General features: G+C 40.4%; 4 protein-coding genes across 5 annotated transcripts in view; 2 read left to right on the forward strand and 2 right to left on the reverse strand.

Annotated features, from left to right (window-relative positions):
* Window positions 1-3,252, reverse strand: part of LOC134176909 (protein eyes shut-like) — a 9,967-nt gene extending 6,715 nt beyond the window's left edge. The window contains exon 1 of the mRNA XM_062643590.1: window positions 2,957-3,252. Coding sequence (XP_062499574.1) covers window positions 2,957-3,026 — 70 coding nt within the window. The 5' untranslated portion in view covers window positions 3,027-3,252. The remainder of the gene's footprint in view (window positions 1-2,956) is intronic.
* Window positions 3,253-3,287: 35 nt separating this feature from the next.
* LOC134176893 (mRNA turnover protein 4 homolog) lies at window positions 3,288-9,163 on the forward strand. Its single transcript, XM_062643567.1, has 9 exons — window positions 3,288-3,340; window positions 3,398-3,456; window positions 5,716-5,819; window positions 5,890-5,980; window positions 6,043-6,101; window positions 6,161-6,237; window positions 8,678-8,752; window positions 8,807-8,883; window positions 8,946-9,163. Exons 1-9 carry the CDS (start codon window positions 3,313-3,315, stop codon window positions 9,030-9,032), a joined length of 657 nt encoding a protein of 218 aa, XP_062499551.1. The 5' UTR covers window positions 3,288-3,312; the 3' UTR covers window positions 9,033-9,163.
* Window positions 9,164-12,453: 3,290 nt separating this feature from the next.
* On the reverse strand, window positions 12,454-15,941 carry LOC134176997 (uncharacterized). 2 transcript variants are annotated; one of them, XM_062643697.1, is made up of 5 exons: window positions 14,650-15,941; window positions 14,545-14,584; window positions 13,724-14,280; window positions 13,514-13,641; window positions 12,454-12,744 (listed from the first exon to the last, which is right to left on the reverse strand). In XM_062643697.1, the coding sequence occupies exons 1-5, from the start codon at window positions 15,455-15,457 to the stop codon at window positions 12,646-12,648; spliced, it is 1,632 nt and encodes a 543-aa protein (XP_062499681.1). In that variant the 5' UTR covers window positions 15,458-15,941; the 3' UTR covers window positions 12,454-12,645. The 2 variants fall into 2 exon arrangements, with proteins under 2 accessions (XP_062499681.1, XP_062499680.1); XM_062643696.1 differs by having other exon boundaries at window positions 13,505-13,641.
* A 5,004-nt stretch (window positions 15,942-20,945) lies between these two features.
* Window positions 20,946-22,268, forward strand: LOC134177375 (type 2 lactosamine alpha-2,3-sialyltransferase-like). The gene has a single exon (XM_062644149.1). The coding sequence runs from the start codon at window positions 21,089-21,091 to the stop codon at window positions 22,073-22,075; it is 987 nt and encodes a 328-aa protein (XP_062500133.1). The 5' UTR covers window positions 20,946-21,088; the 3' UTR covers window positions 22,076-22,268.
* Window positions 22,269-22,758: the final 490 nt, after the last annotated feature.

The raw sequence follows: 22,758 nt of genomic DNA on the forward strand, positions 1-22,758 counted from the left end.
ATACTGATTGATTGATTATATTTATTTTTGCACCAACATAAAGACACGGTACCCACATGGCAAGTAATAGAGAAAAAGACAGAAATTATGTCTCTTGACGTTATTATGCAGCACATCAAGAAATTTCATCAAATGAGTATGTTATCCACTGTCTAATACGTCTTCCAACTAATTCTTAGACAATTAATTATATACAGAATCCAAAGTCCATTACAATTCAGTAGTTCCCCTCTTGGACGACTACCTCTAAGTTTCTATCAAAAAAGTGGTCTCTCATCAGCATTGAAAACATTGTTCAAGTCATACCACTCAAAAATTGACAGCAATCTTTAGCGCCAATCATCCACAACAGTGGGTTCACAACTGCTGCTTCACCTGAAAGGCACGCCAATCGAACATAGTGTCGCTTCATCCAATGATCCAAACATCCGTTAGAGCCAGAAAAGGAACTGTGTCGGAACTGCTCAGCATACATTAGGGCTCGTTCTTGGATCATGTGGCCACTCAACCTATTGGAATGTTCTTTGCACGTGCCGAAGTGAACCACTCCCAAACAACTCTGTCCAAATCTTCATAGCACAACTTTCTAACCTTGCTGTACTTCCACTCTGTTCAACCTCCAGTTTCCCATTGCTGTCTAATACTCTTTTTGTTCCTTACTATTCCTTGGATCCGTGTCTTACTTACGCTGAGACCTTCAGCAATTGAGCGACAAGAACGGCCTTCTTTTACCTTGTCCAGCACAACTATCCTGTCATAAAGGGCGAGCATCTTGCGTTTACGAGATGACATTCGACTACTTCCATGGCAAACGTGCTACAGTACTGTGGTTGATTGTGACAACACTCCTTTTGTTGTACATACCCTGATGTATCGATGCAGTGGCGGAGACAAGCAATGCTAAGTGGTCGGGTAAGGTGGGGACACGTGACAACTTTGAGCCTACTTTGGTGGTCGCTGGTCGCATTAGAGAGGTGGTCGCTAAAAGAGTTACATGCAATACAAATTTCGTCAGTGCCAAGCCAAACTGGTCGTAAACAAGAGATGGTTGCTCACGAGGGTGGTCGTCCAAGAGGAGAACTACTGTACTACTCAACACAACAGTCACACTCTGAAAACCTTGTCATCAAACTGATAACTATTATATAATAACTAAACCACACAAGTTTGGAACAGTTTAAATTAATTACTTTGCTTTATCAGGCCACAAATTTTAATAAAAGCCTGGGGCCACAAATTTTAATAAAAGTCTGAGGCCACAAATTTTAATAAAAGCCTGAGGCCACAAATTTTAATAAAAGTCTGGGGCCACAAATTTTAATAAAAGTCTGGGGCCACACATTTTAATAAAAGGCTGGGGCCACAATTTGCCCCATTACCCACAAAAATGGCAACTCAGCTGCAGCTGTACACCACCATGTTAGAACTCAATGTAAGCATTATATACAGTAGGATGTCAGTTATCCGAACATCAGTTAACTAAATGCAGAGTGCCTCGGATGGACGAAATCTAAAAGTATCCACTATAAACTGTTACAGGTATGCTCAGCAAGGTCAATGTCAAGTTAGTAACATTATACAATAAACTACTTTCTCATAATCTCCTTACAGAGTGCAGTCATGTTTGGGTGTTTGTGCAATTGTTGTTCAGCATACTAGTACATGGATTTGGTTTACATTAGTGTGCATGAGCAGCCTAGGAGACCCAGGGACACCTGCTTGTGCACCAGGAGAGTTAACATCAGTTATCCAAACTATTCAGAGTTATAGTATGAACAGCTCCCAAAGTGTTGGGCTAACTAACATCCTACTGTAATATATGATCAGCCAATCTGAGTCACAAAGTCTTTATGTAAACACAGTTCAGTATTATTACAAATTTAAAATTAAGTAAATAATTAAATAAATTATTAATTAATGTAAATAAATAAGTTAATTAATTAGCTAATAATTAATTAATTATCAAAACTCACCAGGTTGATAACTAAACTGCAGTACCCTTGTCTGTTAAGAAAATAGGAAATAAGGTAAATCATTACTCAAGGTAGACTCAAACCTGCCCTACAAGCCTGAAGGTATACATAAGTACCAACAATGCAGTCTCTACTGTAGTAAAGTGCTAGGTCTTAAAATCAGACACCCAGTTGCAACAAGTTGTTAGTAGATACATGCAGAGGAGACCAGACCACAAATGGCCCGGATGAGGAAGTAAGTGAAGCCATGTGACAATACCATTTGTCGGTGTCATCTTCTAATAACAGAATCAACTGATTCAGACCGGAACGACTGACTTCCACTACCACGTGACTACAATCTCACTCACTCCGCTCATTCCCAATCAACACACACACACACACACACACACACACACACACACACACACACACACACACACACACACACACACACACACACACACACACACACACACACACACACACACACACACACACACACACACACCACAACTGGCATGTCTCACTCCCACATCAACAGACCTGTCTCTCATATCATATTGCAAACAAACGCACATCCTACCAAATCTCCTTCAGGCTTGAAACAACAATCGACTAAGTAGACCCAAACAGTAACTGCCACCTTTGCTTATCATCACATGTAGGACAACAAACTGAACACAACAAACCCAACAACAAATGGAATTTCCTACGGCTATAGCTTCCAATAGGATGTGACATCACACCCACACAATTGCCACCAGTCATCGACACACGTTACCAAACAGACTGAATGAAACACGACAGACAGACAGTCAAGCCGACAGCGAAATGGAACCGAAAGGAATCACTGGCACGTGCCGTCACCAATAAATATTCGCTTCGCTACACACCCGTGTACGCCCGTACCGTTCTCGTTCGTCATGTATACGAGTGTAAACCGACATGTTCGTACACGCACATCAAAAGAAATCGACAGAAAGAAGCTACATTGTACTCACAACTTTCAGTCATCTGATGCACAACCAAACCGACAACAATGACAACACACACGACAAGCCGAGTCTTCATAGCAAGCGGTGAGCTGTGCTGCGACGCCTTTCAACGGGAAGTCGAACGAAAACGAGTAGCTAGAAGTGGCTGATATGTAACAGTAAGAAGAACTGACCGCGCCCACGCCCATAAGATATGAAACGAATGACGTCTGGTCGCATTATCGAATGATTATAGATCCAATTTCTGTAGAATCCGGCTAACAACAACATATTTGAATGACTAAGAGCTGCCAGTGGCTACTAGCATAACAATATATTCTGAAAGTCCCGTATAATTATTTAGTCACGTGTTGTAACTGGGGATGCCGAAGTCGAAGAGGGCGAAACAGAGTAAGAAAGCTTGAGTGTGATGAACAGCCCGATGCTCGACGGTCGTTGTGTGAACAGTTTCCTTGACGAGAACAAAAAGAAAAGGACTGGAATCGAAGAAAGGGCTCGTACACGAGGTTAGCAGACTAAAAATACTCGAAACGTACAGAAATAGTTGAGTGGAGATAGCTAATTCAATTAATATCAACAAAGTAGATTTAGGGATAAATTTGTATTGCGCCAACTGCTTGGCATGCTGACAGATTGGCAGACAGATTGAAAGATAACAATGACGTAGATATAGACAAACTGCTTGCATGATGAAACGAGTTTGAATGCTGTTGGACGAAGACAAAGTTGTAGCATGTGAACTCATATGCAGCGACATGTTGAGACCAACTGCAGGGTTTTTCTAAGTACTTTTCGATGTGTGTATACAAGCTGTTTAAGTTAATTTGCTTTCGAGAATTCGAGTGAGAACTGAAATGCATCAGCTGGAGGGAAGTTTGCCCCCTTGGGCATTTCTGGAATGGAGGTGACATGAAGGATTTGGATCAGGGTCCTTAAGTGACTGCCAAATACAGACTGGGTCTATTTTGGAAGCCAAGTATGGACCTGGTTCGATTTTGGCAGCCAAAAATGGACTCCCAGTCCATCTCTGGCTTCAAAGTAAGAGCCAGGTTTGAAAGGCAAACAGTCTTGTGTGAAATGTAGTACGTGAATGTATTGACAGACAGACAGACAGACAGACAGACAGACAGACAGATAACAAACAACTATTACCAGGAGGTTTAATCGTCAGTGCAATTCCATTAGTAATGCAACACTTTGGAGCATGAAGGGTTGATGCATGGAAATTGTAAATTAAAAATAGCAAAGACGTCATAGGATAAAGTCAGAAGACGAAATGCAGCAGAGTATAAAACTGCTGCATTGAGTCTTCCGACTTCATCCTATGACTTCTTTGCTATTTCCAAAAAAATGAAATTTTTATGCATTAATCCCCATGCTCCTAAGTGTTCCATTACTAATGGAATTGCACTGACAAGTAAACCTCCTGGAAATTGTTGTGTGTTGTCTGCCTGTCTGTCTGTCTGTCTGTCTAATACATATATTTAAGACATGAATCTAGCAACATACAATATGTAGCTATGAGTCCAACTATACAGAAACAGCTAGAACCTACGGAGAATAAGTTTAGAACTAAAAGAACATTTACGGAAGCTACCAAGGAACCCAAAGAGGGCTTCAGTTACTACAGCACATTAATTATTGGGGATGAATGCAGTTTGACATCTTGCATTAGATTACTCTACTGCATTGCATTGCTGTAGCTGAACACTCAATCTTTTCTGCCAGTAATCGATAAATTGTGCTGAGTTGTGCCGACCATTTCTGTCAAAGGATTGAGACCTGTAAGAACGGAGGTATTGCTCTCCTTCATCACCCCATCTACCGAGTTGTTTGACGACTAGAAGCTTGAAGATTATTTGGTTGCCACTTGGTAGTCTTTCGTCTTGATGCTTGATCTTTTTCTTTTTTTCTTGTCTGTTTGTCTGTCTATCTGTCTGTCTGTCTGTTTGTCTGTCTATTTTATTGACTTCTGGAGCAATTGCTTATTAGTCTAACTCCAATAGTGCAACACGAATGTGATCTCAATGAAATTATCTTCATTGACTGAAGACAACAAATGTGGCTTTTATGTCAATCAGTACTTTAGCCACTAGCTGACGAGGGGTTTACACATATTATAGCTGCATGTAGAGTTATTAGAGTTATTAGTTCTTTCAAAGTTGGTTTTTAGTTTAGTTTAGTTCATCAACATTGATAGTAGTTGGACTGCATATGTAGTTATTTGCATTGCGGAAATGTGTGATAGATGAGTGTTCAAATAAATGTGATGACAGACAGACAGACAGACAGACAGACAGACAGACAGACAGACTAGTGGAGAAAGAGAATGGCCGTCCAGCTTCAGAAAACCGATGCAAGAGTGTTTCTGCTAAAGACATCCAGCTTGGTACAAGCATTCCCAAGCAACATCTTTGACTTCTAAGCTAGTTTTTTTAACAGCACTTTACTAAATTTGCATGTTGCAATTAGCAGTTGGACAGCGTGAAATTGTACTTAGCCTTTGCTTGCTATTGTATCTAACTTCATTTATGGAAATATACAGTATGATTTTGATAGACAGACAGACAGACAGACAGACAGACAGATAGATGGACAGATGGATAAACAGACAGGCGGACAGACAGACAGACAGGCGGACAGATGGACAGACAGACAGACAGAGATAAATGGATGGATGGACGGACAGTCAAATAGCAGACAGACAGACAAAATTTCAAAGTGACAACATTTTAAAAGCTTTACCCATTGCTTGCTTGTGTCAGATTCAAGAATGTTGTGACAACTATGCCAACATTTTCATCTTCAACGTGGAAAACATGAGAAACAGCAAACTGAAAGAGGTTCGAACAGAGTGGAGACACAGCAGGTTACCATCAATCGTACTCTCTCGCCTCAGCAATGCCACATCTATCTCTACCAACTGCTCGATTCTTTAGGTTTTTCTTTGGCAAAAACAAGGTGATGGCTTTAGCTCTGGGTAAAACACCTGAACAGGAATACAAGGACAACCTTCATCTTGTTAGTCAGGTATATACACCAATTGCCAAATTGTAGTGTTACAAATGAATGGTGAGTGTGGGATGTTATAGAGACTAAAAGGCAGTGTCGGATTGTTGTTTACTAATCAGTCAAGAGAATACGTGACCAAGTGAGATGCAAATTTAGTGAAGTGTAATTTTGATGTAAGTGTACTGTATTGTTGTTTAGTTGGTTCGATAAGTACAGAGAAATGGACTACGCGAGGTCTGGCAGTACATCAACTCTTACTGTCGTTCTTGATGCTGGTAGGTTCAAATTAATGTGTTCTATTACAGTTACAGTGTATCCTTACTCATCCAACCTTTGCATGTTTGACCCTTGGCTATCTGACTGCATATCTGACATTGTTCTACACGAGATATGTACAGTACAACCCCAATTATCCAGACACCAATTATCGGGACAAATTTATTTCCGCCCAAAAAGCACGTGTTTCTCACGTGTTTTCCTCGTAACATCATTCCAACATGGAAATATGTGGTTCCAACATGGAAACGTGTGAACTCCAAAATTAGAACCGTAGACGACATTTTTACATCTAATAGTGTAAATGTGTAAACATGTTGAGACACAGTTGACTTAATATTGCCGTATATTAATTAATTAAACATTTGTTTTTATGTACTTGACTGTCAATGTGTCACTAAGTGTCAAGGTGCTCACCACATCATCATTTCATTATCCGACTTTTGATTATTTGGACAATTTAATTTCCGCCGAAAAAGTCTGGATAACTGAGGTTGTACTGTAGTGACCTTGTAGCACGCTGGCAGTGAAAGAAAATACAACTTACAAGAAACCTAGGCATGTAGTGCTTACAGTAAATGAGTGAGTGAAGATTGTGCAACAGTTGGAGACATCGTTTAGTACACTGCCATCACACAAACTGTGGGGTCGGGAAGACACTTCACGTATTCATTCTTTGCATGTATCCAATCCTTTCTTTGCATGTATCCAATCCTTTCTTTGATATCTACTGCCCACCAAATGTGCGGGTTTAAGTCTTGTTTGCCATTATGATGAATGTGGATTACACAATCCAGTCGTAGAGTTAAGACAATTTATTAGTAAAAGTATTGATACTTGAAGTCTAAAGCAACAAGGACAAAACAGTTGACTCTCTGTTCTTCCATTGATGAAGTTGTTATGATGGGCTTCATCGGTCTTGATCTGTCAACATATACCTGACTTTAACTCCTATGAACTGCTATCAAGGGCGTTGATGGACCTCCAAAATTGGGGAAGCCTACTGCTAGGGTTGAACTTTTATGAGACCTAGTCTCATCTACTAGGCTACACTTTACTAATACTGGGAGGCCATGGCCTCCTTAGATCCATGTGTAGCGATGCCACTGCTGCTACTGTCATATCTACTGCTCCTCGTACAACATGATGCATGTTTATGTTTATGTCTCATTGTAGCATGTTTGCCCGTATTTGCCATTCAGTGAGTTGATTGCATAATGTTGAGATGCATGGCAAATGATTGGAAAACTGAATGGAGTAAGGAGACAACACATAGATGAAACTAAAACCGTGTTTATTACAGCTGCTTAACTATGACACATGAGCTATACGTTCTATGTCCGGTTTACTGCCGAAAGTGAAGAATGAAAGTACCACCGAGCACCATAATTCAACAAGGAAGAGTGATAACGAATGGGCAGATAGGAAGATGACAGAATAAGCAAGGGATGTCAGACAGACAGATGAGAGACACACTAACTTAGACTAATGGAATCAGTCGAGCCATCACATCGATGGTTGATTACATTAGCAAATTATTCAGCTCTTAAAAATATAATGCAGAGAAGAGAGCACTACCCGGAAGACCAGCATTGCCAATAGTTTTTCCTAGTAAATAAACCACTACATTTGATTGCACTAAATGCCTTCAAAGTGTCCGACATCGTAGAACCCACTTGCAGCAAAACAACCTATCATGTCAATGAGTAGACACACCCACACACACCCACACACACACACACACACACACACACACACACACACACACCACACACACCACACACACACACACACACACACACACACACACACACACACACACACACCACACCACACACACACACACACACACATACACACACACACACACACACACACACACACACACACACACACACACACACACACACACACACACACAAACACACTTCGGTCTTAGTAGCCCATCCCAAAGGATGATGGCAACTATGTACTGGCTGTCGGCATTTATGTCTTTCATATGTCGGAGATTCTCAAGAAAAATCTCTTGCAATTGACACACTGTAATCCTGATTTCATTCGTTCTAATTTATTGGTTGTTTCCCTCTCACAATTATGGCATTCCATCCCTGATTTTGTCTTGAATTGTCGTACACATTTGTCAGAGTAAGGGAGTTTGGTCCTTCATGGCTGGAATTCCCTGACGGACTATCTGCTTTATTCACACACACACACACACACACACACACACACACACACACACACACACACACGCACACACACACACACACACACACACACACACACACACACACACACACATGCACACACACACACACACACACACACACACACATGCACACATACACAACGATGGTACATTCTTGTCAGTCGATATCACGCACTTGTATTAATTGCTATTGCCACGCTGTCATTCATGGCAAATGTTTGTGTGTTCAGGACCACTTGAAGAATTTTCACACGCAATAGAACCACAGCTGAGACAACTCGGATTACCCACAACTCTAAAGAAAGGTTCTATTCTAGAAATCAAATAAGAAAAAATATTTACACACACTCGCTCACTAGGCGTCATTACACTGCTTGAAGACTACCAGGTGTGTTCACTAGGAGATACTCTTACACCAGAGCAAGCAAAAATATTGGTATACATACAAACACAATGTCAGACTGTAATCCTAACCGCATCTTGTCTCATCTGTATTAGAAGTTGTTGGGACATCCGATGGTGGAGTTCAGAATCCAGTTAGAGTATGCGTGGAGTAATGGAGAGGGAACGGAGTTGACATCGTAGAACAGTATAGGAATGGTGGTTGAGTGTGACTAGCTTTTGAGGTAGCTATACATTCACTGGGGTAAAGATAGTTTACTTTTGTCATCACTGTTAAGGTGAGCTGCATGACAATAGACCGACGTCTCTTATATCTCCACAAATGACTCGAGTGGATATACGTGTACAGTAACATTGGGTCTGAACCTTGTGTAATGAATTTACACGGTTAACAATAATAACAATCATAAGTCAGGTTTTGATACTCAAGTGTGATACGATCAAATCGTGTTTTGATACGAAAAAATCTGAGCACGTGATTGTACGTTGTTATCGTATATGTGGCAGATGCATGTTCATTGACTTTAGGCATGTGACGTTTGACTCAGGCATTTACAATTAAAGGTACCCGGTCACGAATTCACGTACACGCACGGACACACCCACGCAAACTTGAAATTTTAAATTTGAAAAGCTTTCTCGAAATGTCAAGTACGAGGAGTGAAACTGCTGTGGCAAACAAGGACGTGATTCGCATTTCTCTTTGTACTAGGAATAAAGGCTGTATGTCATAGAATGTGGTGCACCCTACAACGTTCGCTTGCTCTGCTTCGTTAGGACACAACTTGAAATCATGGCACGTTTTCAAGTTTGCGTGGGTGTCTACACTTGCTCAGTGAATCGTGAGCGGGCACCTTTAAGATAATACTATGTGTTGTACATACTTTCTTTGTTATTGCTTTTTATACTTGAGTACCCTACTGCTCCTGATGTTTCAAGTAATAATCTTTTCAAAAATTTTGCTTTTCAAAAATAATAGAATAACAGAAAAATAATATTTTGGTCTCAAAATTGTCATTTTTTGTGTGGGCTTTTGTTTTTGTGTGTGCACATTAAACAGTGTCCAACATGACCACTAGACGGAAGTGTGCAGCTCAAGATCCCAACTAGAAATGTTTAGAGAATTGAATCAGTTTGAAAGAATAAATAAACAAATTTAAATCAAAATATGACTAATATTGCACATCAAAGCCTAAAAAATTAGGATTCGTAAAAATTCTAAATTATTTTGGAGTCTTGAAAAGATTAGTCTCATAGCTGCCAACCATCCTGCAATTCCCCGGATTGTCCCGGGATTTGGCCCTCCATCCCGGCATCCCAGAATGCCATGAACAGAGTCAGACAAATACAACCAAGAAAGACGATAGCAAAAGTCGAAGTCATACACACGTTCCATCGTCCTGATTCTAATGGTCTTTCGAGTTAGTTACTGGCACATGGCGCCTACCCGATGAGCGCTCTCGTAGACGGTGCAATAATATCTGTATTCGGCCAAGTGCCTGCATTGTTTAGTTATTGTACACATACCGTAGTTATTGCCTGCTCTCACAATTATATAATTATAGCATGCTTGCCATGGGACTGTCGCTGATACTGAAACCTTACACTAAATGTTACTGCCGCCAAACCAGGAACGCTAACTATATGGTCAGGTACTTGAACGCTCATTGGGTAGGTCCACGTGCCGGTAACTAAGTCGGTTATCACCCTTGTTTCAGAGCAATATCATATTTCTTGCCCTCTCACCGTTTATTGCACTCACCTACGGCTCGTGTGCAATAAACGGTGCTCGGGCAACAAATATGATATTGCTTTGGAACGCGGGCAATAACCTATACTTATTTTCTGGCCTGTCTATCTACAGCACATGCATGTTACAGTAGGCACGAATGTTGATGAGAACTGAGAGGCCGTGCCTTCTGCGCGTTCGTCACGAACCAATGTTGGAAGCTGGTAGGAACAAGCTGTTGAAGAGGCCAAGGGAGACTCTGAAACACTAGAGAAGACACTATCATACGGGGCATGACAGTTGGTACGTGGTGTCCCGGGAATGTAAGCTAAATCCAGGGCATTTGGGCACCCAAGTCTGGGGTTTCACGTCTAGAGGTTGGCAGGTATGTAGTCTTGAAAAACATAGGAGCAGTAGGATGCTTAATTCTTACTAAATGGATTGATTAGCAGGAGCAAAAATAGTGACTGAAAGTGACAATTAGCTAGTATTTGATTAATATGGCTGTTAATTAATTAAGTGACGTTAGAACACTTTAATGTTCACACATACAGACATGGCTATCTGTAATGTTCAGTATGTGAGAGCATGTTTGTTAGCATTTGTTAGCCAACTAAGAATTGATGATATGCTAATAGAGATCAGTGGCGGTGCAGTGTATTCACTTTCTGCCGTGACCTAATTCAATGCCTCTGGAGCATGAATAAATTTATTCATTGCCAGAATTGCACCCAAAGTCTCCAATTTCTTGGAACAAGCATATCATTTTATGTATAATTTTCAGTGCTACTCATGCATGTGTGAATTACATTCTCTGTCATGAGCAGATCTAGGAGATGTCCAGAGGGATTAGGACCCCTACCTCTATGAGAACACAGCTGCCATCATTTCTGTGATATAAGTTTAATCTACGAACATGAAATCTAGTGAATAAACTAGTTGGCATTGATTCTGGAGCAATGAAAGTGTAAATCTGATCAATGGTCTTAGACACTGTGACTCAGATGTCCTTTGTATTCATCTAGTAAGTGGTTGTCCATTGCCAGTGACCAGTTGCGACCCTGAGTAGATTTTCTCTGTGTTGTGACATACTGTAGACCATTTGAGATCTTTCATGAGAGAAGAGCGTCTTGCAGGACTTTAGGCCACTCCAAGAAAAACATTAGTTTCTGGTCGTTGCCCGCATGATTCTTGACTCAGATCAAGAAAAATTGTTATTTACACATGCACAGTAGAATCGCCGGATACTATCCAATGTATTTAGAGTGCTGCAAGTCCAAAGACTTCATTATTGCCATGCTTGTGTTTGTTTACCTTTGGTACACAGATATGGAAACAGTGAAGTCAAATCATGTTAGTAGATTCGGAATTGATCTAAAATGCAGCATTTTTGTCTTCAGAGTTAATACCATTGAAATTTATTTGGTGGGCATAGCATAAAGATAATAACAATAACCGCCCTGTTGTGTCAATTATGAAGAACTGCGAACCAGAAACTAATATATTTCTTGGAGTGGCCTACTTAATTCTAATGCATGTCAACAGGGCTGTCAACCCTGAAAAATTATTCGACAATTTCTAGCAGAGAGAACGCTTTGAGATTGTTTTATAGTTCTGAGTAGAGGATAGCTGCTGCTTTGGAATTGGTTATTCGTGATAATACTAAACAAGACTATGACCACGCCTACTTAAAAATTTAAATTCTGACTCCTCCATTAAAAATTCCTTAATCCAGCCTTGCTCTGTTGTGCACTATAACAACATAGACTGATTACGCTCAATGCTTGTTCTCTATGGCTGATCTTATTGTCAGCATATCAATCTTTGAACCAGACGTAATTAACACTGACAGATACTCATGGACAAAGTCGTGTAGATATGTTTGCACTATTGTTTAGTATATTTCATGTTTCTAACTTTAATAACATTCAGACAAGCCAGTAAACAAGTAATCGACTTTTATCACATTACAGTCAAACCTGGCATGACAATTTCGTGTAGCTATCGAAGCACCTCGCCATCTCGGCGATTGTCTGACTTGAATATTTCACAAATGTGTATTAATGCCTATTGTTCGTTGTCCATTTCAATATCAATTTGCTCGACATCAGTGGATGATTGACGGTCCTGCTGATCATTGCGATCGTCCTCATCCAGTCTTGGTACCTTGCAAAACCAACACACAATTACTATACAACCATGATTACTGGAATTTTCTGAAAAAGGCAACATTTCTACTGAAAGAATTTGATTGTCATGACAACACTCATCCCATAAGACAGATTGACCATCACGATACTTGTCAGTCGTTTTTCTGTCTCGAATGTGTGGCATAAATATTTCGGTGATGGGCCGAAGTGAAATTTCTACTGAATAGTTTAGAAATTTTATATAGTGCTTAGTAGTTGTGATAATTATATATGCTATTGTTCATCGAAAGTTCTTTGTTGTTAATTAATTAACTCAAAATGCTTTGCAGTAAATTGAGATAGAACGTGTAAGTACAGGTAGAACTATTGACTGTCATAGACCAGTGTTGTACAGTATATGAGAGGGCGCCGATAGTGTTTCTATATTTACTCAACAACGAAAATAAGTTCCTAACCTGTACCAAGCAAGGAGCTAATGTGTTATAATACCTACTCTAATGACCAATTATTAAGATTATTTGGTTGTTCTTTGGAACTAGAGTTGGTGATGAAATTGAAATACGAGAATTTGCATACCAAACCGGATGAAATTGCCATGCTTGCTGGAGTGGATTTACGTCAAATAGGGCAGCAACTACAGAAAAATACGGGGAGGGGCGTTACCCAAAAGTTGACAGTTGAAGCAACAATGGGTAGAAGTAATTGCCCAATTCACATTCAATAGGAAGTATTAGATATAACTCTACATATATAATGCTCTTATCCCTATGACTTACATTGCTTACTTGTATTCCTTCGTCCATTAGCTTGGGTGTGCTTGCCGTCATTGTCTGAAGTACAGGACTGGATCCGTCACACTCAGGCGAACCGGTCAAATACGATAAATTGTTACTGTCTTTGACTGTTACCTTACCTACATACATACATATTATCAATCACTGGTATGTATGACTGTACAGAAATGCTTATGTATGTATGATATCCATCCGACTCACTTGATAATTGTCCTTCATGGTAACACTCCGTGCCACCTTTCTCTGTTTGCCCACATTCATTAGACAACACATTGTCAGCAGGAGATGATTTGGTTACTGAATCAATAGGTTTGTCATGTTTACTCGTCTTCAATGCGTCCAGCTTTTGTTTGAGTTCGTCTTCAATGTACAAGTTTTCAAACGAATACGGCCGACTGTCACAAGTCAAATCCACTGACGCCCTTTGATTATCACTTTCTCGAGTCCTACCCGCTGCTGTAGGTCTCGTCTGCATCATCGTTTCTCGTAAGGAATATGTGGCAGAAACATCAAGATTGCAATTAGAGCACTCTGCAATGTCTGAAGTAGATTGAGTTCGTTCAGGGAATGTGCTGTGGCTGCCTCGTGGTGGTGCTTCTACTTTTACTTGGAGAAGATCTCGCAGCTTGATTTCTGTTTTATTCACTTGACGATTGTGTGAAGAAGTCGTGTGAGTATTGGTTTCATCAATCGGAGCTTGAACCACTGAATTGAGACTAACATTGTCAAAATCTTTCGGTTTACTATCGGGTGGACACCTAGTAGTTAAGTTAAGTTTAGTCCATACACATGCTTGGATGGTGTATGGACAGACATGAGACGTAGCCGCATACAATCATACGAAGACAAGCAGACAGACACACAAACAGACAGACAAACAGACAAATATACCGTACAGACATACAGATAGACTGTAAAGCCAAAAACTAGACAGAATGGATATTGGAGCAATTGGCCACAGACAGACCGAACAATATGTCACTTGACTAAGGCACACACTGAAACTATTACACACGTTGTACCTCGTGGCCTTCAAGTTGATGGCTTTCTTTACTTCATTACCTGTGCAAAGATACAGTTTGTAGCCAAGACGATGTGAGCCCCACTGCTTATCTAAAAACACCAACCGATTCTTTTCCAAATGCAGCAAATAACGAGGAGGACCGTGCCAGTTAGCAACAAGGGTAATGTTATAATGAGACATAATATGGTCACGTTGAGATTGGTAGACAGAACTGATGTGGCCGCTGTTCCAGTTGTCGTTGAAACAGTCTGATAATCACTTGTAGTGAAGACATCAGAAATTGGAACTGATCGCATTGTACTAGACACTTTAGTTGGGTTTACTGATTCATGCAGAGAATAGTCCGATGGAGACAATGCAGTGGCAACGCTTTGTCCGACAGTGGCTGTAGGAGTTGCTTGCGTAGTCAGAGATCGAGGCTTGTAGTTAGTGGCAGTGGAAACCAATTCCGATATCTGTACTTCTGTTGCCAACTTTGATCTGGACTCTGGCAATCTCTCTGCTTGTCTCTTTCTGATTATCCTTACCGACATTGACCTTCTCTGTGCACGGTTGATGTATGCAGTTTTTTCAGTTACAGTTGGACACAATGTACCACAAGTAATATTGATTGAATCTTTGCCACTAACATAGATCGGTAGCTGTTTTGAAAGTTTTGCTTCTGTGATACCATCGAGTAAATTTGACTTGAGAACTCGTTTATCGTAGAACTTTGTTGTAGTTGGAGCTAACATTGTTGTTTCTGTTTCAGACAAGGGTTTGGTGTCACCATGTCTGATTTCCATCCTCAATACAGTTGGAGTCGGAGATGGTGCTACTTTGGCTAACGACTGCATTTCTTTAGTCATGGTGTCACTGAGTAAACTCGTTTTGAAGTCTCTTCCATTGTCACCAGTTGTTGTTGAAAACATCGAATAAAGTCTGCTTGTCAAGTGTCTGTTAGGTTGCTCTTCTGCTGTCGTCAAGTTGATTGATGTAGATGTTCTGTGTTTAGTTTCATTGAAATGATGAATAGAGGATATTGTGACATGTGCTGCAGACACTATACCTACAAATGTACTTCAATGTCAAATAGAATAATAGATCAAGGGTTGTAATTGTGTCAGAGAGATATCTGAAATACTCATGTATTCACTACTTACTTTATGAAATAGAAAGAACTTTTAGCTGACACAATTCCCAACAATTGACTCACCATGTCCTCATTGGCAAATACAGCCTTCTGTATATTACGTCAACAACGTGCATGAGTTTAGCTCATGGGCAATTAATTAAAGCAGTCAGTACTTGAGCCATAGTGTGACATAGGAACAGTGAGGCCAAACAGGTCATGGACCCCCCAATAAATTTCCTGCCTCACATATTGCATTATTCCAGGTTCTGAGAATGCACTAAAGCGTCTAATTATGTTGGGTAAAAACAAGGTTGTAATGCTTGTCACTGCAAACTAGGAAAACTTCCTACTCCTGTATACTCTACATGAATGAATAACTAGTCTACACCCATTCCTATTATTTATTAAGTAGTACCTATTAAACTGTGACTTTGTAAGGCAAGTTGTCTTGATTTCTATTAACTAAGCGATAACTAAAGAGAGCAAAGCTGCTCTTTCTGTCAATGTCTTCCTGCAGATTTTCTCACTAGCACCGGCGTTTAGTCACCGCGGTATAATCATGTGACATCTAGCTACTTAGAAATTAGAGTAGAAAGAAGATATTTAGGCATGCTAGAATAATTCTGTCCAACTAGATATCGTTGAACTTTTGGATTCATCACCAAACTAGAACCGTCAAACATGCACAAACGCCAAAGCATAAACTAGCAATTTATAGTCAAAACATAACGAGCAGAAAGCTAGTACACGCATTATCTACGTCTAACCATAGCTGGTGCACAAAACGACGAAACTGCTTATCCCAAGCCAGACAAAGGCTCCAGGTGTCCGCTTTCCCGTTGTCATCTCGACTGACGAAATTGGAAGTTGAGTTCTGTCAAGAAACCGAATCAGGAAATGGATGATGAACAGATTAGCACTGACGCAGCTAGCAGCAGCCCGACTTGAGTGTGAGCAACCTAACAAAACTGTGATGAAATCGTTGCTCGGCCACAAGCCGGTTTCCTCTCAAGGAATTTGACAGGTAAGAGTGACAAGAAGGTGTGGTAGACAGGATCTAGAGCCGACAACACACTTGGCTGGAACTCTGAGGAGGTCTTGTTTGGCCTGCATGTAGCTGAGTATACTGCCTATAGCTAATTGGGCTCGGCAAATTTGACAAAAATCAATCAAAGTACCTGACCATTAATTCATTAATTAATTAATAGAATGCAAAAATTAAATTACTGCAGTTATGCAAAAACATTTAGGGTTATCTCAGTGCAGTGTATAAACACATGATAAATTTGAAAACCATTTTAATAGCTATTGTTTGTGATACGTTCTAATTGCAAAATGACATTTCTATCTCTAGCTAGTTAGTCACAAGTAGCTACAATATAGAGTAAAATAAACTGTGGTACATTACAAGCACGCTTACAGATAACGTATTGTAATAACATAAAATATTACAATTAATAAAGTCTAGACTGCTGTGAGCTAAGTATGATAAGTAACTTGGAGAATGATGCAGGTGAGTGGGTGGAGTCATGAAACATCAACTGTTTTCTGTCCTTGCAAGAAGTCATCTCCAAATTTGAAAACCAATCTAGAAACGTTGGCTTGGGCATGTGAAAATTGACATACCGTATTTCCGTGAATAGTGCGTCATGGGGCACAATTTTTCTATAGTTCTGAAACATGGGGCATTATTTGAGCATAGGGTGCAATAGCAAGCACAGAGACAGTCGCATTGTTCCCTTGCATACAGTATCTATATGCTACAATTGCATGATCATGTCTTTGTGCATTTGTTGGCCCTCGTTTTCAATTTTTAAGACAAAGAAAACCAGCATTGAAACGATTCAATAATATATATTTATAGACTAAAACTACTATTTATCACAGTACGTGCAGACCTAGTACTTGGCGTTCTTCGGCAATCTGTTCATCTTCTGAGTCTCGCCGATTCGTGATTGTGGAGTTGTTTGCTACAGCAGTTCAATCGCACAGTGGCGTAGCTACAAGAAGGCCTGTTGGGGCACGTGCCCCTAAGTTTGGCTACTACTCTAGAATTTGATCTTAGCAGTTTGCAAATTAATTATTTTCAAATTGTACAGGTTTAGAAAGATAACTGGTGTCAATGATGGTTAATGCCCTGACAACGATGATGATGACGATAACATTAATTAATTAAATCTACTATTTTCCGTAGAGCTAAAATGTAACCATATTATCGTCATGTGCTGACAACTTTAGCGCGCGTTCTTAATGCGACCTCATGGCTTTGGCAATTGCTTAATTAACTTAATGCAAATTTAGTTACTTTAATTTCTTGTTTGCACGGTTGTCTTTGAAAGGTTTTGCTCCTGACGAAAGGCTACTTATCATGCATAACTTGTTCCAAATATACTTCTAGCATTATATCTAGACTTGGCTGCTGCTGTGTAGATTTGGTCGATACTATACCAGAGACACTCTATGCTTTGTATCTATGGCGAAAGACAGCGGTCTCTCTATTGAAGTTCCTCATAACTATAGACTACGTTTGCAACACAATACTGGATCAGGGTGATAAGAGAATTCAACCGACATTTGTCTGTCGAAAGTCTGTCTTAGCTAAATAAATACTAGATGCAGCTAGTGCGTGTAGCAAGATTGTCCTCCTTTGCTAATTAACCTAACGTCAAAGTTTCATAGCTCTTGCATTGCATTATAATCGTAATCATGAAATGGTGTCACTTCAGGCAAAATCAGCAACATGATATCTACAAAACAAACAAAAAGCAAAATCTCTCTGTGACTTATGATAGGCTATTTAATTAATTAGCCGTGAGCTGTGAAACTTTATGGCCATGGGTACATGTATATACGACGAGCACTCCTCTTGACAAACAAGTCAACCACACGTACCAGCCACGGATGTAAAGCCATCTGCTATTTTGTACCATGAATTTCTTGCCACCTGCAGGCCCACTCTTTTGTGTACACATAAATGTGACAAATAGACCAGAGACTTAATTAATGAAGATGTAAAAACACCTAAAAAGAGCTAGAGGATCGTAGAACTGGGACAGCTGTCAAGTATAAGCAATCTTTTCTCATCTTAACGTCACATTCTTTCGACGTCACGCATCTCCTGCGAGCAGAAACTCGCTAGAAATCTGGCAAACGACATCAAAACCGTGGGCAACGTTTTCTTGCACAATGCCTAAAACTATGCACGGGCGAGTTTCTTTCAGCGTCTAGCTAGAACAAAAGTGGGTCGTTGAACCCGCCTCCACCCGCGCGCAAATTTTTGGAACGGCCCATCGGATCTCCATGCACCGAACTAAACAGTCCGTTCTTAACGTCGGACGATACGCACGGAGCGTGTTGTTTATTGCCGGGACGTCGAGGAAGACAAGTTATTTTTGCATATCCCCGGGTCTTCAAATTTTAATTTGTCTCAACGGGATATTAACTAACAATCAATAAACGCAAAAAGCCCGGGCAAAGAACGGGATCTGCAACGGCCTATATTCTATTTTGAGATAATCGATCTCAGAACGGGGTATCTCTGAACGAAATTCTTCATGAGAATTCTGATTCTTCAGAACGGAGTAAAAATGCATGTGAATGAGTATATATACCTAATGATATATTGTCAGAAGGAGATACTCATGCATGCAACAACATAAATTTGCATACAACGTTAAATTAATTAAATTTATGAGAAATCTGTCCTCGGCTGCATGCTAACTGTGTGAATTAGATATACTTCATGAATGCATACAATAAATTAATTAACTAACAATAAATTTAATAATCTAAACCTACCCCTGCAAAGAACGGGTCAATGAACTACTGCCTGTTCCTCATAAGTGTGAACTTTGAAAATCATCAATATCTCCGATGTTTCTTGGACTTCCGCGATGATGTCGGTATCGTTAGAAACGACTAGGTCTGGCATTCTGTTTCATGAAATTATCTAAGCCTTTCCTCTAAACGAAACTGGAAGGATAATACTTTTGCATATCAAAGACAAACGGGTGGAGCAATAGTTATTATCCAATTATCTTGTACGACGAATGGATCAGCAATGGAACCATTTAAGATAATTGGTGGGAGCATGGTCGTGCTCTAGTGAGCACAGCTGGTGGGACCTCTACTTCATTACTCACCTCCGAGTTCACACTCACGGGGAATCAGTCTGCCATGAGATGGAGATAATAGTAACTGTATATTTGCGAAGCCCGTAGGGAGGTCATGCATCCATACATGTGTACGCATCTATACATGCGCATGCATTTTCATTTTTCCAACGTGGCGAGAGGCGTAGGAATGGCATCTTTGTTGGGGTACCAACCTGGATGCCATTATTGGAGCTCCTCGTTTTCTTCACGATGGTCTGTTTTACTATATTTAGTGACCTTAGCTAAATGTAGGCTACTGATTGGACGGCCATGCATGGCCGGCCAAGGGCCCCCGCGGTTCCCACACCTATGATTAACCTCTTGATCATCGTGCACAAGCTGAGATCCATAGAGGTAATTACTCAGCAGTAGCTAGCTAGAGCGCAAAATGCACAAGATCTCTCTAGTCAACGCCAATAGGCCTATGCGCATTAGTAAGATTTCAATCAATCTTACCTACTCTGCAAATCTGTGGTGGGACCAATAAGGCGTTTAGCGTCTCAATTTCGAGTGTCACATTGCGTGTAGCTACCAAACATGGGAACGGGATGCAAACTCGCAATAGCTGAACTTGAGTGCAACGGGCACCGGACAAGACTAGTTCGAGAGAGTCTGGGGACGAGGCTAATAATGAACCATGTACACTGATCTTCCAGTAGGTTGTTTGGTAGATTGCGCCGTCGTTTCTAGTGTTGACTAGAATCCGTTGGTGAGATTTGTTTAGACAGATGTTTTCTACAGATCCGAATGTAACTGACATAATGTCCTCACTGCCAACCAACAGTTAGCACAAACACGCGTAGTCATGGCTTACAACCTGCTTAGTAGTGGGTGCTTTTCACAGTCCTGCAGGTAATGCCATAGGTCCAACACAGAGCAACCTAAACAAAAACATTGGTGACTATTAAGTCATTAGCGCTCCCCACGACTGTATTCGCTGTTGACCACGACTCTAGGCTATATCCGTGTTTGGTCACCAGCAAATAGATAGCTTCATTGTCTAGCACGCAAATTCAGCTATTGCAAGTTTGCATCTCGTTCCCATGTTTACTATAGCTACACGTAATGTGACACTCGAAAATGAGACGCTAAACGCATTTTTTGGTCCTACCGGAGCCCTAGAGTTGTTGATTGAAAACTCTGCATGTTGTTCATTGAAAGACACGCCTATATTACTTTGCTGCATGCATAGCATTGCCTACTAATAGCTAAACTACGTCGTGATGAGCATGTGACATCCGTGGAGACACACGAGAACGATACGTTCGATTCTGATGAGAGTGAAAACGCTCGTAATCAAGACAACATATCGACGCAGCCACTTTCGTCGGAAACTACCGTGGATTCTGATTGTTGTTGGAGTAGTCACTATCCTCTACCTTCGAGTGTGTTTTGAAGCATCCCCCGACGTCTGCTGTACACTGAAATGGGAGTTGGTTTGTGGTACACGTACACGTAAACAACGCTGCACACATACTTTATGGGAACGCGTTGGTTGCAATTCAGAGCGTCCAATACTTCGCTGTAGCCAGTTTCTAAGTAAACATAATCCGGATGAACATCACTATGACGCAGTTGTGAAGACGTTCGATTCTCTGGTGTATCTAAATGGTTGTCCACATGACACTTGTTCATTGGTTGGCTCTTCAGGAAATTTGAAAAATCATGCTCATGGAAAAGTAATCGACGAAAATGAAGTCATTATTCGACTCAATAATCAACCAATCAGAGGATATGAGAAATATGTTGGGACACGTCCAGCTGATATTATGATATTAAATGATCATACTAATTGCTTCAGGAACACCAGCCACCCTACTCTGTATATCCGTTCTACAGACAGTCCTTTGAGGGAGAATGCAGTCATTATTAAAAAATGTCAATCAAATCGAATTGTGCCTTTGTACTCTCTGTCCAAGTATGTTCAACATCAAGCACAGATTATGTTGAAGGCTTATGCGGTGAGGTATAACATACAAAGAGAAGTAGTTGGTACTAAAGGCAACTACATCCATGCAACCAGCGGTTTCAAAGCTCTCGTTTTTAGCATGATGATATGCAGACAAGTTCATCTGTTTGGATTTGGGATGCAAGGAGCAAAGGCGTGGCATTATTATCCTCCTTATAGAAACTATACACCTCCTCACCACGAGACATCTTTAGAAATGAAAATAATACAAGACATTGCAAAACGAAATGTCAAAGGTAATATATTTTATTTTCAAAATGACCTATTTGGCAAGCTAACTATTCACTTTTAGTATGCAGAACTGTTTGATCACTGCAGTAAGTGTACAGTACAATTGCCTATACACGTAGGTATTATAGACACCAGAATGACTTCAACTACTTCTCAAACTCTGGTTGATATCTATCTTAACTCGATATGCTAGCTATCTTTATAGAAATCTATCTGATTTTAATTAATACGTTTGGTGAGGAAAACAGACTGAAAGAACGTCAGGTTGTTTAGACATGAAAAATAGTACTGTACAGTACCCAGAAGCTACCTAAATCCTGAATAGTCTCACAATGTAACATTCCTTTGCATGCCTAGCCTTGCAAGCCTGCCTGCATTCATGAAGCTGGTGTCCATACTCAATTATTACCCCAAGACTCGAGTAAGGCCCCAGCCCCAACTTTGGCCAAGGCTCTAGGATCTTCACACTTCTTACTCCTTTAATTAGTGCTAATTGACTTTTTCCACAGTGACTGCATGTTTGTTAGATTTGCGCCTGTAGGAATGCAAATATTCTCAACTTGCGCATACCTGTCGACCATGTAACTTCAAAGGATTTGATGACTCAGATGCCGGTATAAAATTAGGTTTGTATAGTTTAGTGGCAATGTTTAAGGCTCTACTACAAGGTAATTGATCAATCACTTCTGCTAATTAATACCTTTAGGTGTCAATATTCGAGAAAATCGATGCTATAGCCAAACA

Source organism: Corticium candelabrum, chromosome 3 (assembly GCF_963422355.1).
Source record: "Corticium candelabrum chromosome 3, ooCorCand1.1, whole genome shotgun sequence".
NCBI lineage: Eukaryota > Metazoa > Porifera > Homoscleromorpha > Homosclerophorida > Plakinidae > Corticium > Corticium candelabrum.

Coding starts and splice junctions, on each gene's coding strand:
- LOC134176893 (XM_062643567.1), top strand. CDS start 3,313: ATGCCGAAGTCGAAGAGGGCGAAACAGA. Junction 3,341..3,397: donor GTCGAAGAGGGCGAAACAGA/GTAAGAAAGCTT, acceptor TTGTGTGAACAG/TTTCCTTGACGAGAACAAAA. Junction 8,884..8,945: donor CAGAGCAAGCAAAAATATTG/GTATACATACAA, acceptor CATCTGTATTAG/AAGTTGTTGGGACATCCGAT.
- LOC134176997 (XM_062643696.1), bottom strand. CDS start 15,457: ATGTTTTCAACAACAACTGGTGACAATGGAAGAGACTTCAAAACGAGT. Junction 14,281..14,544: donor ATCAACTTGAAGGCCACGAG/GTACAACGTGTG, acceptor CTTAACTACTAG/GTGTCCACCCGATAGTAAAC. Junction 12,745..13,504: donor AAGGAATACAAGTAAGCAAT/GTAAGTCATAGG, acceptor TGGTTTTGCAAG/GTACCAAGACTGGATGAGGA.
- LOC134177375 (XM_062644149.1), top strand. CDS start 21,089: ATGAGAGTGAAAACGCTCGTAATCAAGACAACATATCGACGCAGCCAC.